The 20364-nt window shown below is 44.2% G+C and overlaps 1 protein-coding gene across 2 annotated transcripts in view; it reads right to left on the bottom strand.

Moving 5' to 3' along the window:
* Positions 1-11926: 11926 nt before the first annotated feature.
* UCK2 (uridine-cytidine kinase 2) overlaps positions 11927-20364 on the bottom strand; it is a 74019-nt gene continuing 65581 nt past the window's right edge. For both annotated transcript variants that reach the window (XM_059045969.2, XM_059045961.2), the window contains exons 5-7: positions 19404-19501; positions 17120-17168; positions 11927-15755 (exon numbers count right to left, since the gene is read on the bottom strand). In XM_059045969.2, the coding sequence (XP_058901952.1) occupies positions 15616-15755; positions 17120-17168; positions 19404-19501 (287 nt within the window). In that variant the 3' untranslated portion in view covers positions 11927-15615. The remainder of the gene's footprint in view (positions 15756-17119; positions 17169-19403; positions 19502-20364) is intronic.

The following is a 20364-nucleotide window of genomic DNA, read 5'->3' as shown; positions in this document are numbered from 1 at the left end:
AGCCACAAATACTGAAGCCTGTGTACCTAGAGCCCGTGCTCCACAACAGGAGAAGCCACCACAGTGAGAAGCCCGTGCACCGAACGAAGACTCACTGCAACTAGAGAAAGCCTGTGTGCAGCAACGAAGACCCAACACAGCCAAAAATAAATAAATAAATAAATAAATAAATAAATAAATAAATAAATAAATAAATAAATAAATAAAAGACTCCCTGAGGCCCGTGCACCGAACGAAGACTCACTGCAACTAGAGAAAGCCTGTGTGCAGCAACGAAGACCCAACACAGCCAAAAATAAATAAATAAATAAATAAATAAATAAATAAATAAATAAATAAATAAATAAATAAAAGACTCCCTGAGTCTGGGAACTTGAATGTGCACATACCATTCCGCCTCGGATACATGCTGTGTCTATACGTGAGTGGCCACTGGCCATTTATGAGGTCCCTGAGGGCAGAGAAGGCTTGGCACAGTATCTGGCACATGACAGGTGTTCAATTTTTTGAATTGACTGCCTTCCAGCTGTTCTGAAGGTTAAAGCAGGACTTGCCTTGCTGTGGCTCACCCTTGCCATCTAGTGGCCAGTTCTAAGAGAAACAGACCACAGCTGGAGCCGAGTTTCCCAAGCCAATCTGGCTGCAGCATAGTCACACCTAGTCTACAGCCCATTTTTCTGGTCAGGACCAGACAGATTTCCGTAACACTCTTTAAAAATATGTGTGCATCTCATGCTAACACTGTGCCTGGCTCCAAAACAAAAGTCAATTAAATGGCCAACAATTAGGCACTGATTATGTGGACAAGTATGAGAAAAGCACATTTCACAGTTCCTGAACTTAAAGAGCCTACAGTTTAACTTGGAGTAACACACTCCACACCCTAGGCATCCCAGCACACTCACATACTTAGAACAATGGAAGTTTTAGAACTCCCAGTAAGACTTGATCCTGTAGACAAAGCAGAATTTTTCTGGAGAAAAAAAGTTTGAAAGAAACCAATGGGATACTTTTATTTTTTTCACTATTGTGAGTCAGATAAGCAGAAAACCCTCTTGCTATAAAATACTAGAAATTCTAGATAAAATGCCAAAATATGTCTTGCTTAATGCATAGTTGAGTACATAAGAAAATTAAAATTTTTTTACAGGGGCCAAGAATAGAAATTGAAAACATAAGGATAAGACTGCAGAATATCAACAAGCAGATCTGTAATAAGATGAAATAGTTTTTCTAAAAGCTAAAAATATGGTCAATGAAATTAAAAACTCAATGGATAAGTTTTAGACAACAGACTGAACATGGCTAAAGAGACAATAAGTGAATTGGAAATAGATCTGAGAAACGTTGCAAAAGTAGTTAAAAAAGGAAAAAATAGAATGAGAGTAAGAGACTTAGAGAAAACAATAAAGGGTCCTAATACATGTAACTACAGATCCAGAGGGTTAAAGGTGAGGAGGCACATTAGAAAAGATAATAGCTATGAACTTTCCAGAATATATAACACACATAGCTCTTGCCAATCAGGAAGCACAAGTAGGATAAATAAAAATAGATCCACGTTTCAAGGCAAATTGCAGAACATCAAAGACAAAGAGAAGTCTTTTTTTAAAAAAAGACAGTAGAAAAATATGTTCCAAATGTTGAGAGGAAATATACAGCTAAATTATCTTTCCAAAGTGAAAGCAGGGCTTCCCTGGTGGTGCAGTGGTTGAGAGTCCGCCTGCCGATGCAGGAGACACGGGTTCATGCCACGGTCTGGTAGGATCCCACATGCCGCGGAGCGGCTAGGCCCGTGAGCCATGGCCACTGAGCCTGCGCTTCCGGAGCCTGTGCTCTGCAACGTGAGAGGCCACAACAGTGAGAGGCCCGCGTACCGAAAAAAAAAAAAAAAAAAAAAAGTGAAAGTAAAATAGTTTCCAACAAAGAGCATACCACTAACACCCTTTGTAAAAGTATCATTAAAGGGTGTACTTTAGAGAAAAACTTGAATCTGGAACTAAGAAAAATGCAAAATGAAATAGTGAACAAAGGCATTATAAAACTCTGGGTAAATATAAAACAGGCACTGACAGCATAAAACAATAGTGATTTTTTAAAAACAATAAATGATAACTAACTTAGGGGATATAAAAGCAAGGTGAATATAATGGAAAAGACTGAAAAAGAATATATATATATATATCTGAATCACTTTGCTGTACACATGAAACACTGTAAATCAACTATACTTCAGTAAAATGAATACATAAATATTAAAAATAAAACATTTTAATTTTTCATTAAAAATTAAAAAGCAAGGTAGAAATAAAACTCAGTAATGCTGACATGTAAGCTGGACTGCATGATCAGAGTTAAAACTCTCTATTGTTTGGTAGGAGATTAGAGATTTTTTTCAAGTCAAGCATGCCTGTCAATTTTAAAAGATAATCACCAAAGAAAAATATATTAATTTCCAAACCTGTAGAGATGATGAAAGTGAATACAGAAATCTCAAGAACTTTTCATTAAATATGATAGATTAAACCACTGTTATATCTCTGCTCACTCCTGAAACTACTCTAAACATAGTATTAACATTAATAAATAAGTTTAGCAAGGTTGCAAGATAAAAAACCAGTACACAAAAATCCATAGTATTTCTATATGCAAGCAACAGACAATTGGAAATTAGAATTTTTAAAAATATTATTTATAATAGCAACAAAAATTATGAAATACATAGGAAAAAATCTGATAAAAAATGTACAAAATCTGTAAACTGAAAACTACAAAGAATTGCTGAGAGAAATCAAAGAGCAAAATAAGTGGAGAGATATACCTTGTTCATAGGTCATGATGATATATGGAAGATCATTTAAAAATCAAAATGCAGTAACTCTGGTTCAAGCATTCAAACTAGAGCCAGATGGCCACCGTGGATGTGGTTTCAGACATGTTCCTGCATCACTGAGAACTTAAATTTTCTGAACTCTATCAAACTCAAGGACACCACCAGTTGTTTTCAATAGTATTTGCTAGCAACTTCCAGCAGCAATCTTGTAACTATGTGACCATTTCGTACCCCAATCAATCCTTGCTTAATAAGCACCCTTACTTCTTACCAGCTCCAATCCTAAGTCTTGACAAACAATTTATATAACTTTGCGGTTTTTGCCTATATAAGCCTCCCCTATTTTGTAGTCCACAGAATACAATTAAAGTGCTTCTTGAATCTGTGTTTCCCAGGCTATAGTCCTCAGCTTGGCTCAAATAAAACTCTTTTCTATTCCTATCATAGATTGTTTATTGATTACTTGCATTGACAGTCAAAAAACACAACATTGTTAAGATGTCAGTTCTCCCCAAACTAATCTAAGTCTCCAACACCATCCCAGTTAAAGTCCCAGCAGGACATTTTGTGGAAATTGACAAGCTGACTCTAAAATTCATATAGAAATGCAAAGGACCTAGAACAGCCAAAACAATTTTGAAAAAGAACAAAATTGAAGGGCTTATACTACCTGATTTCAAGACTTATTATAAAGCTACAGCAATCAAGACAATGTGGTATTGACATCAAAAAGACAAATAGATCAGTGGAGCAGAGTCCAGAAACAGACACACAAATATGAACAGCTGATTTTTGCAAAGGTACAAAGACAATTCAATGGAGGAGGGTCTTCAACAGTGGTGCTATTGAAAAATGGATGTCACATGAAAAATAATGAACTTCCATCTATACCTCACACCATAAACAAAAATTAACTCAAAATGGATCACAGACCTAAATGTAAAACCTAAAACTGTAAAATTTCTAGAAGACAACCCAGGAGAAAAATTTTGTGACATTGGATTATGCAAAAATTTCTTAGATATGACTCCAAAAGTGCAATCAATAAAAAATTTTTGATAAATCAGACCATCAAATTTTTAAACATTAGCTCTTGAAATGACACTGTCATAGAACAGACAAACCATGGAATAGGAGAAAATACAATTGACCTTGAATAACACAGGGGTTAGGGGCACGAACCCTCTACGCAGTCAAAAATCCATGTATTACCTTATAGTCAGCCCTCCACATACAGTGTTCCACATCTGTGGATTCAACCAACTGGGGAATCTTGTAATACTTTAATATGTATTTATGGGGAAAAAAATCCATGTATAAGTGGACCCGCACATTTCAAACCCATGTTGTTCAAGGGTCAACTGTACTTGCAAAGCACATATTTAAAAAGGATGTGTATTCAAAACATATAAAGAACTCTCAAAATTCAAAAAGAAAACAAACAGAAAGGGCAAAAATTTGATATACACAACATGGATCCATATCAAAATTATGCTGAGTGAAAAAGCCAGACCAAAAGAAAGGAGTACATAGTATATGACTCCACTTATATAAACTTCTAGAAAATACAAAATAGTCTATAGTGAGAAAGCCAATCAATAGTTACTTGGGGGGGCTTCCCTGGTGGCGCAGTGGTTGAGAATCCGCCTGCCGATGCAGGAGACACGGGTTCGTGCCCTGGTCCGGGAAGATCCCACATGCCGCGGAGCAACTAAGCCCGTGAGCCATGGCCGCTGAGCCTGTGCGTCCGGAGCCTGTGCTCCGCAACGGGAGAGGCCACAACAGTGAGAGGCCCGCATACCGCAAAAAAAAAAAAAAATAAAAAAATAAAAAAAAAAAAAATAAAAAAAAATAAAAAAAAAAAAAAATAGTTACTTGGGGGAAGAGGAGGAAGGAGGCTTATGAGGGAACTTCAGGGAATGATGGATATATTTACTATCTTGATTGTGATGATGGTTTCATGAATATATACATATGTCAAATTTTATCTAATTGTAAACTTTAAATATGTGCAGTTTATGTCACTTATAATAAACTTTAAATATGTGTAGCTTGTCACTTAAACCCTCATAACTCTTTTAAAAAACAAAACAAAAAATTACATTAACAGCTATCATTTATTGAGAACTTGTCATGTTTGTTTTTTTTGCTTATACTATCTTTGCACATTTCTATTTTACTCAGAGTAGGAATGACTCAGCTAAAAGACCACATTTCTCAATCTCCCTAGCACACAGATACAGACATAGGCTAAGTTCTGGCCAATGAGATATCAGTAGAAGTGTGTGGTACTTCTGAAAAGTCTTTCTTAACAAGAATAAGCCATGTCCTTCTTTTCCTCCTTCTGTATGGAATGCAAACCTGTTGACTGGAGCTCTAGCAGCCTTTTTGGAACACAAAGTAATCTTGAAAATATAAACCAAGTGCTGATGACAGAAAGAGAGGCCTGAGTCCCTGACAACATGATGAAACCACCATATTTGCCTTGAACTTCCTGTCCCTAGACATCTTTTGTGAGAAAAATAAACTACCTTCCTTAAAGCCAATTATTTGGGGCACTTCGTTAGTTTGTTTTGTTGTTATATGCAACTGAACCTAATCCTAACTGACAGAGCCTCTTTCAATGATGCTTGGTATGGTGGAGCTGGTTCTCAGACTTTGGGAAGGTTATATCCTGTGACAGGTTGACACTTTGACCAGAGGTAAAGAAACAAACATTGTCTTCATACTTCCTGCCGGTTCACAGACACTGCCCCAAAGCCACACTCTCCGGGTGGCTGACACAGGCTTTCACTCCATTAATTCACTTTGCTGTTTTCATCTGCTCTCACCTCCTTTCTGGCTATGTAGAGACATCTTATTTTCCTCACCCACACATTGGTCTGAGTCCAACTTGATCATTTCTTAATACCACTTTGGCCCAGTTACACTTTCCACTGAAAATAAATAACCCATTTTATGTTTGTATGACAGCTTTTATTGCTCTAATTCATGTTATAGCTGTTCTTTATCTACTAAACCATTAAGTTGAGGAGGGCAGAGAAGAGTCTCTCATTTCTCAGATGGAGAGGCCTGGCAGGAGAGGTGATGTGACCTTCCAACATCCCAAGGAAAGAGTGGAAGCTCAGACCAGATGAGGTTCCCTGCCTGTGCCTATCTTGTACTGCATGCAGAGCTCTCCGCCCCCATTCATTTATTCCCCTTTGTTTTTCAAGCTTGTCAAACACCTGCTCTGTGGCAGAACTAAGCCATGCCAAGCACTGGGTGGGGATACTAAGAGTAGCCAGACATGCTCTATACTCTCAAGGAGCTCCCCATGCAAGAAAGACAACTTTTTACACACACAGACAGTACCGTGGACAAGTATGCAGCATCTCTACCTAGTGACTGAGCTGCGGTGAAGACAATTCCCTGGTGTCTTCCCTTATCTGTATTTAGGAAAAAAACAGAAGATTCTGGGATTTCCCCCTTTTCTCCTTTCATTACCAGTCGTTTCTGCCTTCCATTTCATAATCATCTCCTTTGGACCTCTGTGTGATAAATGGATTTTTTGTGTTTCCCATCTATTCAATATCATCTCAAAGATTTTGCCTTATATTCTTTTACAACAGTTTTCTTTTTATTTCCCTCCACTCTGAATTGGTCATTGCATCCTCATCCATTGCTGAACCAACATATGTTCTTCCTGCTGTGAGGTGACCCTCCACTTCTGTCATTACCGAATTCCCTTTGAGCCCTTCACTCCTTCGTGATTTTCTCTCTTTGACTGTTTTCCTAGCCCTCTTCACAGGCTTTCAGAGGGGGCACTCCTAACACTTAGGCCTCTCCTGAAGAACTCAAGGCCTTTGGAACCCAGGGCTGGAAAAATGTAATCTTTCCTGAAGGGTAACATGAAGGCAGAAGCCCCCCTAGACAAAGGCATAACCAAGGCCTAGCTCTCTAGTTAACTAGCCATGACCTTGGGCAGGTCACTTCCTCTCTCTGGACCCCAGTACCCACATTGGTAAAAAGAGAGTATTTAATGGGAGCCCTTGCCTGACCCAAACACAATATAATTCTAACTGTACTGACCTGCACTGTCCAATAAGGCAGCCACTAGCCATGTAGCCATTGAGCCCTTGAAATGTGTCCAGTCCAAATCAAGATGTGCTGTGATTGTGCAATAGACACTAGATAACAAACACTTTGTACAAAAAAAAAAGAAAATGCAAAATATGAGTAATTTTTACATAGATTACATGTTGAAATAATAGTATTTTGGATATACTGGGTTAAATAAAATATAATGTTAAAATTAATTTCACCTTCCTTTTACTCTTTTAAGTGTGGTTTCAAGAACATTTTCAATTACATTGGGGTTGCTTGTTGTGTGTCCACTGGCCAGAATGCAGACAGCTGTCACACAAGAAGCCCACTGCCATGGCTGGGTCCTGACTCACTCAACTCAAGACACATAGTAAAAGGAGACAAATTTGTCTATCTTAGTCACCAGGTGACCTGGAAGATTTGGATCTAGACCAGTGTTTCTTAATCTGAGGATAAAGGACAGAAGCCTTGGGCAGAATTCAGGTGGTCTATGATCTTTAAAATTTACATCTTTATTTTCACTGGCCTCTACTTGAAAATTTAGCCTTTCCTTCCTTTATGAATGTAGGAAACAAACCACAGGAATGAATATTAGTTGTACTTGGACTTGTTTGTCAGCAATAGAAATCAGAGTTATGTTCCTTACAGTTGCTGCAGAATTTCAAAATACGATTTAGTTTCATCACTATGATACCATGTAGTAGTTATTAGATCAGCCACTGAATCTTATTATTTGATGTGTTATTAAAGAAGCACACGTACCACAGATTTGTTTTTCTATTTTGGTAACTGTGTTTCGGTATAATTTATTTTCTTAAATTTCTTTGGATGTTATTTCATATGTGTAAAAACATTATTCTGACAGGTGTCCTTAGACTGCTAGAGGGGTCCAGGGCACAAAAAAAGACTGAAAACGCTAATCAAGAAAAACAAGGCACTTTCATCAGCTGGAGTACCAGGGGGGACTCCTAACCCTGAAAGGGCTGCCAGGACAATGTAGGCTGTCCCACTGGAGATGCCCAGTGCCCCCTCAGCTTGCTTGCCCCACAGACAGACTCTTCAGCTACAAAACAAGAGAACATAATATCTGACCCCTTTGTTTTGGTGCCAAGGCTTCTGGATATTCACCATTTTGAGGTCCTAAAAAGCACACCATCAAGTATTTGGATCCATTTCAAATAACTAAATGATATGTACAATAGATATCCTTCCTTATTCCATCCCTGAATCCAACTCCCATCTCTGAGCCTCACACCCATGGGAGGTGTCAGGGTCAACAAGAGGGCCAGAAATGGGTGGGTTTCAGCCTGGGAGGCTCATAGCCCTGGGGGCGGGCTAAAGCTCTGAACCTACTGGGTTGGTCTTTGCTTCAAAATATCCTATTGTGGTTTTGCCTAAACCCTCCTCTGGCAACTGAGATTAGCCCTGGGGCAGGGCTCCAGCAGTAGCTACAGAGAAAGCTGGTTTAAGAATTATTCCCCAAGCCAGCCAGCCTCTCCCAGTTGCCCTGAGCTACTAAGAAAAAGCCTTCTAGGAACTCAGTCTCACCCACTGCAGCCCAATTACTAAGAGTATAAAGACGTCCGCCACTCCCTGGACACTTTACACCCAGGCAGTCCTGCCTGTGTACAACCTCTCATCCAACACTGAGCAAAGCAGGGGTCCTTATCCCTAGAGTACAGGCTGCACAAGACCACACAGCCATTACATGAAAGAGTCAACATTTAAACTAGATCTGTCAACTCCACAGTGATTTCCCGCAACAGGCTTGAAGTCTCCCTTTGACTTGAAGCCAGACAACACTGAAATCCTTGAGCAGAAGGTGGAATCCCTTTTACAGAACTCAGCTGACCCCCAACTAACCGAATATAATTTTTAAAAGATGTTCGATCCTCTCTTCATTCTCCTGCCTTCCACCCACCCAGGTCCTTCTTCTTGTAGCTGCCAAAAAGAATCAGTCCAATGGCAGTGGTCCACCCCAACTTCTGCCACCAACGCCTGCCCTGGAGAAGCTCTAAAGCACTACAGGAGGAGGGACTTTTGTTTCCAACCCTGAAATCAAGTCCACTGCAGACCAACAGCCCAGTCAGTAGGAGGATCCGGACCCAGTCGTTTTGCCTCTGGGCCCTAGGTTCCTCATCTGTAAAATGAAGGGCTTTGACTTCAATGGCTTCAAAGAAAACCCTGAGAATTCTCAAGGGAGAAGCTGCTTTTCTGCTTTTCACATTGAGACTTCAAGGAAGTCTTCATGAAGGGCTCCATGACTAAAAGCATGCTTGAAGGCACTGGACTAGATGACTTCTAAAAGCTTGCCCTGCTCCCAGGACATCCTAGGAACTTTCCCAGGGCAGACATGTAGCCGTAGTTTAGTGTCTCCTGGTGCCGGGTTTTGGGGGGTGGGGGGTGTCTTACAACCTAAGAGGCAGTGCTGGACTTGAATGAGCTTCTGAGCAGCCTTTAATCCCCCTTTCCAGACCCCATGCAGGCAGCGAAGGGCTTTAAACTGCACAGATGACATTTTCGGGAGAAATGGGCTTCCCAGTTCTGTGAACATCACAGATTTAAATGGTCTACACGATTAAATACACAAGGTCCTGGGTTTTCAACTCTGCCTATTCATCTGACTCACCTATAGTTTGTTATAAAAGATCCTCTCCCTAGACCTGAAGAATCAGAATTCTCAGGAATGGATCACAGTAGTGTCTTTATCAAGCCCCGGTGATGATGATGGCCAGCTTGGGGAACCACTAGAGTAGACTGCAGCAACAAAGAAACTAAGAAGTAGGAGCTGATGCTCCTACCTGCCCTAGTGAAGGCTTTAATAAAGATCTTCCAGGAAAAAAAAAGAAATCACATCAGTAGTTAGACTTCTAGGCCCTCTGACCATTGTCTTAGAAACCACGATAGCCAAGCAAATTGTATTAGTCCAGCAACCCAAGGCAACCCCCCACCCCCGTTGAGAACTGAGTTCCACCACTAGATGGCAGACACGCACCAGGCAGCCTCCTCTTACAGCATGTCCTACTTCCTAGCTAGCTTCCTCGGTAGAAATGGAGCAGGACCACATTATTAGCATACTTTGCAGGACTGTTTGAAGGCTGGAAAAGTCTGATGTGAGTGTTATCATGAAAGTTGGGAAATTTCAAGCAAGAACTGAAAAGAAAGTACATGGTGTACATGGTGCTCACTGATAAAGAGGAATCTGGAAATATCTTCAACTCTAATTCCCTTAGTGAGAGCATCCTGGGCTTGTCAGATAAAACCCCATGAAGCACATGCACTTGTAAGGCAGAGGCCAGGCTGGCTTTCCCTGGCCCAGGGCAGTCAGCACTTAACACCGTGGTGAACCCCAGGCCATTTTCATTCCCTGCATCACGGGCACGACTGACCTAGTCCCAGCAAATCTTCATTGTAAAAGGGGATACCAAGAATGGATTGGCCTGTGCGAAAAATGAGTTTGTGTAAGGCACAGTTTCATGTTCTCGCACCCTTAAGCTCCGTCCGTTCATCTGAGGAGATAAGTCTAGATAAATCTTTAGTCCTAGCTCAAATTGATTCAGTTGGCTAGTCTGTTATTTTAATTCATGGTGTAATTAAAAACATACATAAGCATATATGCAAGTATAGCCCAAGATATAGCAGGAAGGTTAACTTCATTCTGGGTTTTAGCAAATGTGTTTAAACTCTGCTTTAAAATAGAAATCTAAACATCCCCCAGCACCAGAGGATGACAGAAATCAATCCCTATGGTCCCATCCTCTCAAAGCTTTCCCACATCCTAGATCTCTTACTCCACCTCTTGTCTTTAAAACTTTTATGCAGGTCCTAACAGGTTTCTTTCAGTCTGAGCCGATGTGGTTTGATTAAAGCAGCACTCACTCGTCAAAAGGGTGAGTCCAGGATGCTGAGCAGAAAGTGGCTCAAAGCATGCTGTGACAAGCGGGTGGGAGGCAAAGCAAATCACTCAAGGGCTTCACTGGCCTGCACAACTGTGCCTCAAATTACAACAAGGAAGCAGAACAGAATTCTGAGAAATGAGCAGAATCCCAAGCAAAGAATCCAACTCCAGACGTGGTCCACAGATAGGGGAAATGCACAGAGAAAACTGGATCACAGCTAAAGCGGCTTGCACAACCATGACTCACATCTTCATCTGCCTGCAGGTAATAATCGAGCTTGATAAAACACACCTAAGTGTTATGTAAAAACACAGCGGCCTTCTGAGGATGGATTCCTCTTAAATCCAAGTTCTTTTTGGATCTGAATTCCTTGAAGGGTTTGCCTCTGTCCTTGGAACAAGTGGCTGGAAATAGCAGGGCAACCCTGCACATCAATGAGGGTCATTTGGTGCCTGGGAGGCAGCAGGTGAAGGGATGAAAGGGAAGCTGAGAAAAGAGGGGCGGGGGGAAGAGTTGGGGTGCTACAAAGAGCACAAAAGCCAATTACTTTAATTATTTTAAAATCCTTGGTGGTGGGTGACCTAGATCTTTCGGTAACAAGAGATAGATGATTATCTGCATTTGATTGATGTATGACTATAAACTAAATAGTCATCCAGGGTAATCACACACACATATATGTATGTGTATTCAACTTGAAGTTGTTCACATTGTCATAATGTCAACTTTCCTCCACCCAACCCCAATAAAGTTTTCTTTATTTAGAAGGTTTTGTTCTGGCTTTTATTGTGAAAGTTGAGGAAGGGATGGGGAAGGGAGGGCAGGGAGGGCAGGGAGGGAGGAGACTGCACAAACCGGATGACCTCAGAGGGAGCAGAGCTAGGGAAAAGAAACCTCCCAGGGACCTTGACCTGGCTTCAGAAGCAGAGCAGAAATGCACAAGTGCACACATGGTGGCCTGGGTGCAGCCCAGGAGGGGAGGCATAGTGACAGCAGGCTGGTGCCCGTATCCACACAGCGAAGGCCTGGAGGCGCTACTTTCCCATCAACTCACTGGCCTCAGCCACTGTTCCTCCTGCCCAAGCACCACAAAGAAGGCAAGAGTGGGTTCTTTTCTGTTCAGTCTTTATTTACAGCAAAGTACAGAGTATGTGGTCATTTATGTAACTGCTAACAATAAAGGCAGGGCAGTAGAAAGAAAAGGGGGAAGCGCAAGCATCTAAAAGACAAAAAAAAAGCCTACGTCTTTATTTACCTACTCACTCTGTTCCTAAGGCAGGACTGGCTAGGTACTCACTGCCTCTAAGCGTGGCCGGATGCTGACCTGTAACCAGCCCCCTGCCCCAGGAGGGCCGAAGAAGGCCCAGAGACCAAGATCAAAGGGGACTCAGCTCCAGGCTCACCCCGACGGTTTCCTCAGCCTGCTCTCCCTCTCATTTGCCCAGACACCGAGACTTTCCCCACTCCACCCTGAGGTCAGGGTGAAGGGGAGGAGTGGCAGAGAGGTCCAGTCAGCCCTTGGACCCAGAACCTCCCTAGCCTGCCTCACCCACATGGTTGTGGACAGGCAGGTGGGAGGCTCCAGGGCAGAGGAAAACACTTCCCTGCTAGAGGCTACTACTTCCCTCCAATAGCCTTGGGCCCTAGTGCAGGTCAAGGATGTCAAATCAGGGAAGCTGCACAAGGACAGCAAAGGAGGTGATACACAAATGAGCTGGGCTCCAGTCCCTCCCGCACACAAGCCTTAGCCTGACCTAGTGGCCTCGTGGGACTGGCAACCCACCCTGGACACAGGGACAAGTGTCCAAGCCAGCCCAGGAGAGGCAAGAAGCCAGTGTCCTTGACTGCCCAGCAGCCAAGACCACAGTGGGTTGCTGCAGAGACAACAGGTTCTGAAGGGTGAACCAGAGACCTTTCCCTGCCACCCTCCCCAGCCTGTTCTTCAGAGACCACTGCCTCTTTGAGGGCCTACCCTATCCATTCCAAATCAAAGGACACCTGAGGTCACAACACTGCATCTTCCGTATACACACTGCCATCTCTCTGTTCCTACTGGTCTCAGGCTGCCCAAGAACAAGAAACTCAGGGCGGCAGAAGCTCCACTGGGGTGAAGGAGCATAGGACCAGGCCTTCCCATGACACAATGCCTGTTCCCCAAACACATGGTCCTCGGACAACACCTGCGCAGCTGGGAGAAGCAAGCACCACCGGGTATCTCTGAAGACAAGAGACTCCCATGTACACACGACCAACATTGCCACACTCTGCTCATCCATGTAACCTCCCTGGACAGTAAAGAGTACCCAGATGAGTCTTGTCATGATTTCTGGCCTAATGACTCTATCTGACTCTCCAATGGAATCAGAGATCCAGTGTCTCTTAAAATACCAAGTCCGGGATTTGCCACATAGAAAGCTCAAATTCAGATACTCAGTTGGCTAAACGCTGGGGTCACCACGCAAAGGCAGAGCTTCCTGTCCCCTCCTTGCCCCAGATGTACTATGTCACAGAACCAGAGGAGTCATCCGCACGACCCAGTGAGCCCCCAACCAAGACACCAAGAATTGGTGATGGTTTTACCCAGAGGCAGGGCAGCCCTAGAGCTGCTTCCAGCAAGGACAGGGCTACTCGGAGACACTGGAGGCTTGGTCCCAACACCATGAGTAGATGAGGAAGCGGCTAAGTAAGTCAAGGCTCAGAGATGAGAAGAATCCATCTTCCAAGGCAGTGGGATAGACAGCCAAGGCACTGAGTGGTTTGGCACCTGGGAGCTTCAAGTAAAGTTGACCATGCTACCACCGAAGGGCCGAGGCTCTCCCAGACAGGGATGGGCTTCCCCTGAGCACAGACAGGCCCCACCCAACAAGGCAGGAGACAGTTGGGTCCTCAGGATCCTGCCATCTACCCTTCATCTCAGAACCGCACAAGGCATGGCTGGAAAGATAATCAATACTGACTCGGAAACACACTCCAGAACTTGGCCATCCCGCCAGGTACCAGCCTTCAGAGCAGGCACCTCGGAACCCTCCCTTTCTCCAACCAGGCAGCTGCTGCCCTTGGGGGGCTCCGTCAGAGCTTGCAGCACAGTCTCCTGAAGGTCTCAGGGGTGGCAAAGCCCTGTTGGGGATTTTTGATATAGCCCAACAGAGTTAGAGTCAAATGGAGTCCAGAAAAGGGGAAGCAAACTGCACGGTACTGTGTGCTTCCATGTGACTAGAGTTAGCGGCATCAGTTTATCTGAATGGCTCAAGCGGCTATGAAAGCAATGGAAGGAGAAACGTTCCCCCAAATGTTTCAGGCTGTGGCAGTCACAAGGGAATAACTAAGGGCATAGCCTACCGAGCACTGAGATGGTACACACTGAGGTGAAAAGGTTCTGGCTCTTCTGCAGTTAAAAGGCCTTTAGGCCTCTATAATCACACCTCCTCCTTCTCGCTTGGTCCCCTTCTTCCTCCACCCCTCCCCACCGGGACTCTTCAGGAATCTGTACTTCTTGCAAAGAAGGAAGTTTTCACCAAGAGGGAGCCCTCAGAAAAGCTGGAATTCTCCACCCCAAGTGTTTTCAGCCTAAGACTCCAACTTGTGACTTAAAAACACCACTCCCCTTCCCCGCCCCTCGTGCCCGGCAGCTGCCACGTGACGCAGCAGCATGGTAAATAAGTCAATCCATGTGGTTGTGATGCTGCCAGTGACGGCGGTCCCTGTTATCCTCACCTCGCTGCAAATCCCCGCGCCTCAGGGAACAAAAGCTACAGGCTCCCTACACAGCAGAGCTCCTCAACCAAAGCCCAGACTGCAAGGGTCCACTGTGCACTCCAGAGCTTGGGGGACAGCCCAAGGAATCTCATGGGTGACTTCTGGGAAGCGCCAGCATCTCAGATGATACGACAGGCATAGTCCCACTCCCTCCTTCCCCACTCAATCAGGAAGCAACCCCGTCACATCCCCACCAGGTAAGGAGAGCGAGGCAGCTCTGGCTTTCGGAGAGACTGAGAAGCGGGTGAGTAAGGAAGGAAGTGTGGAGCTACCCGAGCAGCCAGAGGTGAGCAGGGGCAAGAAAACTCAGAAGATTCGTTCCCCTCAGTGGGTCCCTTCCCTGAGTTTAATTTTTGAGTTGAGGTCTTGCCTAATTTCAACTCAAAAAAAAAAAAAGAAAAGAAAAGAAAAGAGGATCTCTCATTAACATTATCCTAAAGCTCCAGCACCAAGAAGGTGGCATCTGGCAGGGGAAACGATCAAAAGTTCCAAACTCCACTTCCAACGAGTCCCACAGGCACTGAGAGCCGCGAGCCGCGAGCCTTCCTCCCAGATGCCTGAACCTGCCCCACCTGGAACCCACCAGGCAACTTCCCTTTGGTGAAACTCCAGCTCCAGACCCCAAAACACTCAAGTACAGGCCCTCCTGCAGAATACTTACGGCAAACAGCTGTACAGTATTTGTACATTTACACAAAAATAGATCCTTTTCTATATATATATATATATATATATATATATATGTGTATTTATAACTGGTTACACGTTGAAGTCATAATTAGGCATCACCAGTAGTAGTTGGCACAGTTTGTCATTTAAGCTCAGGGTCAAGTTCTGTTTCATTTCGCTGCTCTGAAGTACCAAAAAAAAAAAAAAACAAAAAACAAAAAAAAAAACAACAACAAAAAAAGGCATTTCATCTCCATGGTGTTTTCTTAAATACAGCAATGTCATAGGAAACCATATGTATAGATGCACAGTGCCTCCTGCCCCCTCTTCCTGTCCCTTGGAGATCGGGGCCAGGGTCTGAGGAGACGGGGGTCAGTGCGGCCGGCTGCTGGACTCTGAGGTCTGCCTCTTGCGTGAAGGAGTATAGCCATTGAGATAGCCGTTCGTCTGCCGTTTGGAGAGCCCTCCATTCAGGATGTCCTGGATGTGCTGCACGATGAGGTTGATGGCCACTGTGGGGCAGAGACCAGCAGAGTGTTAGGGACACGGGGAGGGTAGGAGCATGTCTATGGGGCTGTGTGTCTGTTTGGGTGGACAGCACTCAGGAAACAAAGGCTAAAAACTGTTCCAGGAAGCTGGCTCTGCCGCTTGCGAGCAGGTCATGCCACCTCCCCAAGCCTCCATCAGGGCTAAAATGACCCCCGCAGGGGCATTCTCGGAGTAGGACAATGTAGGACACAATCAGAGGCAAGGACTGGATGAAAGCAATCGACCCAAATTCTGTAGACATGAGGTCTGGCCTTTGCTCTGACACCATCAATTAGCTGTGAGACCCTTCCAATGGGTCCCTATCCCATGCAGCTCCCCATCCCAAGGACAGGGACCCCACAGAAGGCCCTCTCCTCCAAAGGTCAAATGGGATTCTCTTTCCTTAGCCTTGGAAATAAATGATATGCTTCAAGCAAATGATCAATGTTAACATCACCAAAAATGGGATAAACATCAAGTGCTCTCTGAGGTGATGCCCCAAGAACACGCCTCCCCCAGGGTATTCTCCAGACTATATAAGCTGAAGCTAATCATGAGGACACAAAGGCAAACCCAAGCTGAGCGCCATTCTACAAAACAATGGGCCTGTATTCCTCAAAAATGTCAGTGTCATAAAAAACAAAGAAAGGCTGAGAAAAGTTAAAGGAGATTAAGTCAATATTAATTGTCCTGGATGTGATGAGAGCACTGTGGCTATGTAAAGGAAAATGGCCTTGTCCTTAAGAAATACACAGTGAAATTTTCACTGCTGTGACTAACTCCCAAAAGGCTTGGCAAAAAATTTACTTTTTAAACAGAGGAAAATTGAAATAAATGATAAAGAGAATGAGAAGACAGGGTATTCTCACGACTCAACTCTGCCCCATTATGCCTAAGTCCAAGGATAGTCCTACTTTCTAGACAAGTCAAAGCTAACGCATAAATGCACTAGTGGTAGAAATCCCTTTCCCTTTAGGAAAGACTACCTTAGTGGCAGGTCATTCTAAATTAGATTAAGAAGGAAATCTGCTTTTGCTAAAAAATGGCCTCAGATACAAGGCAGCCAGGTATCATAACTGGGAATGACAGTAGAAGGTAATCTATTGCCCTCTGATTGTTGCCAGAGAAGCACAAGTTCACGTCTGTCCCCATTTATGTACGTGCATATTCACAGGGGCCTGTCCCCGAGGCCAGACACATAGGTATAAATACCTTTCTGGCTCACAGCAGCAGCCAGTGGCTCAGCCACATCTATAGAGCCTTGTTTGGTTACCACATCCTACCCCAAAGTATAAGTGACAAAGGGTAGAAGTTATGCCCCACGGGATGGCACCCCATGAGGACTCACCTAGATTATCTGCACCTCTAGGAATGATCACATCAGCGTATTTCTTTGTCTGTGGAGAAAGATATTTACAATGCATTAAATGCATTACAATGCATTAAAGAGAGAAGCTGGCCCAAACCCCTCTTCTAAGGGAATGTGGGGAAAGGGCCAGCCTTCTCCTACCAATCCCAGAGAGCAGCAGCTTGTGGCTTTAAACATAATACATTATCCACGTTATCTAATTTATAACAAATTGGCTTTTCCCTGAGTTCTCATTAGCATTTAACATTGTTTCAGCTTACAATCTGCACAGAGAACATGGTCTTTGAAACCAAATATAGATTGCCTCTTCACCAGGAGGAAAACCATCAGTTAGTAAAACCAAACTTAAAGGGGAGCAATTCACCTTGGATTTCTACACACAGTTTATCTAGCACGAGGGTAAACCCCCAAAAAAGTAATCGCATTGATGAACACTTTCCCTGGCTCTGCTATGACACAGCCTTAAAAAAAAAGAAAGAAAGAAAAGCCCACAGACTCTCTTTCTGCTTGTAAAGTTTACTGACATTTTGTGGACCATTTTACAAATAACTTGTGTCCTGGTGAGACCACATAAACGATGCTTTAGGACATGGGCATCTTTACTCTGTGCAGCTTCCATGCTACAACTGTTGAATTGTGACTGAGGCCCAACTTGAACCAGGCAGACAATTTATCAGCCCCAAGTTCCTGGTTGACGGGGGAATGAGCTGCTCTTCCCTGAGCTGAGTGGCTGGACAGGAGGAACAGGTAGAACAACCTAGAAAATATTTATGTAAAATTCTGAGCTCCATTACAACTAAGTTAAACAGCAGAAAGTTGGCAGTAAACTCTAATGTATGTTCAGTCATCAGTTTACTTTGTATTCTTATTATTAAGTTAAAAAGAGCAGGAAAGGTCCTCGGATGGATAGAATTTCACAGCTCCACAGCCACTTCTGCCCTCTTCCCAGAAACCTAATCCTGTGACCCAATCCTCTCCAGGGGAATGAACAGGGCATCAGCGTTACTCAGGCTGACTCAAAGTCCGTCTGGTTCCTGACTGAAACAAATGTCAAGTCTGTTTTGATGCAAAACCTACTAACAGACTTAAAGAAACAGAGGCCTCCCGCGGTGGGGGGATGGGCAGGAGTGGGGTGCGGCAGATGAATTGGGAGATTGGGACTGATGTATATACACTACCATGTGTAAAATAGCGAGCTAGTGGGAAGCTGCTGCATAGCACAGGGAGATCAGCTCGGTGCTCTAGGTGGTGACCTAGATAGGTGGGATGGCAGGGAGGTCTAAGAGGGAGGGGATATAGGTACACGTATAGCTGATTCACTTCATTGTACAGCAGAAACTAACACAACATTGTAAGGCAATTATACTCCAATAAAAATTAAAAAAAGAAAGAAAGACAGTTTGGGATCATATTTTTCCACGGGAGGAAAAAGAAGTTAATTATTAGGAGAAGCAGAGAAATACCCACACTCGGCCACACTCTACACCTCTCATCTCCCTGAAGGCACCACCCAAGACAAGACGAAGACCCAACCTCTCTCGCTTTCTCTCAGAACTTAACTCCACCACTCCAAACCTCATGTCCCTGAGGTCTTCCCTCAACGTTCGCTTGTCTTTCATGAAGAAGCTGGGGTGTTTCCTAGGCTGAGGGCTGATTCGCTAGAAGCTGAGAATTCTCCCATCCTCACCCTTCCTTCTCTGAAAACCACCTCACTAGAGAGTTCCCAGCTGCCGTGGGGAGGCCTGACAGAGCCTGTGCTAGGGCAGAAGTACAGAAGCCGGTTCCAATATGGTGATCCTCCCAAATAGGAACTTACACAGGGACCAGCAACAAGCTCAAAACGGGGCTCAGATGTAGTGGCAGAAGAGATTCAGAAGGGAATATCGTGTAGCTGAGGCCTCCTACAGCAGTACTCCAACCATCACAGACCTTCTGAAGACCCAAGTGGCTGAGTCTATCCTTGGATATTGATGCACCCTCGATAAAGGGTCTCACACCATGAGCCTACCAAGCAAGAAGTGTACAGCTTGCTGGAATCAGACATCAGGATCCTGAAGGGGTACCCCAGAAAAAGAGTGGCAGGACAGAGCTCTTGGAGAACACAGTGATAGGAAACAAAGCACCAAAGGCTGCCCTTTCTTGGGACTTGAGGATAGAGGAGGGAATGAGTGAAATCCCAGCCAGGGAGCTCAACTTACAGACCTTTATTTGTTTGATTACATTTTAAAGACTAAATTCAATGAAAAACAAGAACACAACTCACTGGCAAGCAGAATTCCTCAAAGGCAGGCTTGACGAACGTAATGTACTGAGATAAAATCTGCTCAAGGTCCCTCCCTCTTTCGCTGATGTCCCTTAATACTAGAAGAGAAGGAAAAACAAGAATCAAGAAAATGGTACATGAGTCAATACACGTCCGCCTTTCACGAGGCCAACCAGGATCACACAGGCTTCACAATGACTCTGGATGATTCACAAGCCGGATTCCTGAGAGACTTGACCAAAAGCCAGTCAGCAGCAGCTTTGGGAAAAACAAGTTGCATTTTCATGTCTTGCTACAGTCAAATCCAGCTATGCTCTCCAAAGCAAAAGGTTGTCCAGGAAAGGCCAATAGTCTTCTGGTTTCAAGCAACATTTGACCCAAATAAAACTTCATTGCGAACCCCCCAAAAAGGCAGGACAAACTCATAATAGGAAGTGGACTGGGCCCAAAGAGGTGGTGGGGCTTCCTGGAAAAGGGTGTGGGTTGCCCAGAGACTTCTCCTTTGCCTACCCTGATCCTGTACCCTTACACTTACCTGTGTTCAGGATGGCAATCTGCTGATGTGCCACCTCCACCTGCCCAGCTCCCACCCACACTTGAGCCCCTACGGGGGTAGAAGTGGGGCAGAGGGCCCAGCTGTGGTCAGCCACTCCTGCCCACCTCAAGCACAGATGTTTCCAAAGGGAAGACCTCAGTGAAAGATGAGAAAGCCATGGTGTAAGAAACCGTGGGCTGGAGCTGTGAAGCTGCCCAGATGGACCCAAACTCACCATCTTCTACCTTCTTCCTCCTGGGGATGCTGTTATTCGGGGACTTGCAACAAACACTGCTTTTAATACGATCTTTCACCAAAACATGGCAAAGCCTCCAAAATCCTCATTCCGCCACTGTACACTAACCTCCCTGGGCCTGAGTTTCTCCCAAACTCAGCAAGTGAGTTTGAGTCCCATAATCAAAAACA

The sequence above is a fragment of the Kogia breviceps genome, chromosome 1 (assembly GCF_026419965.1).
Source record: "Kogia breviceps isolate mKogBre1 chromosome 1, mKogBre1 haplotype 1, whole genome shotgun sequence".
NCBI classification, from domain to species: Eukaryota; Metazoa; Chordata; class Mammalia; order Artiodactyla; family Physeteridae; genus Kogia; species Kogia breviceps.
Note: the sequence above shows the minus strand (reverse complement) of the source record. Positions and strands in the feature narration are given on the sequence as shown.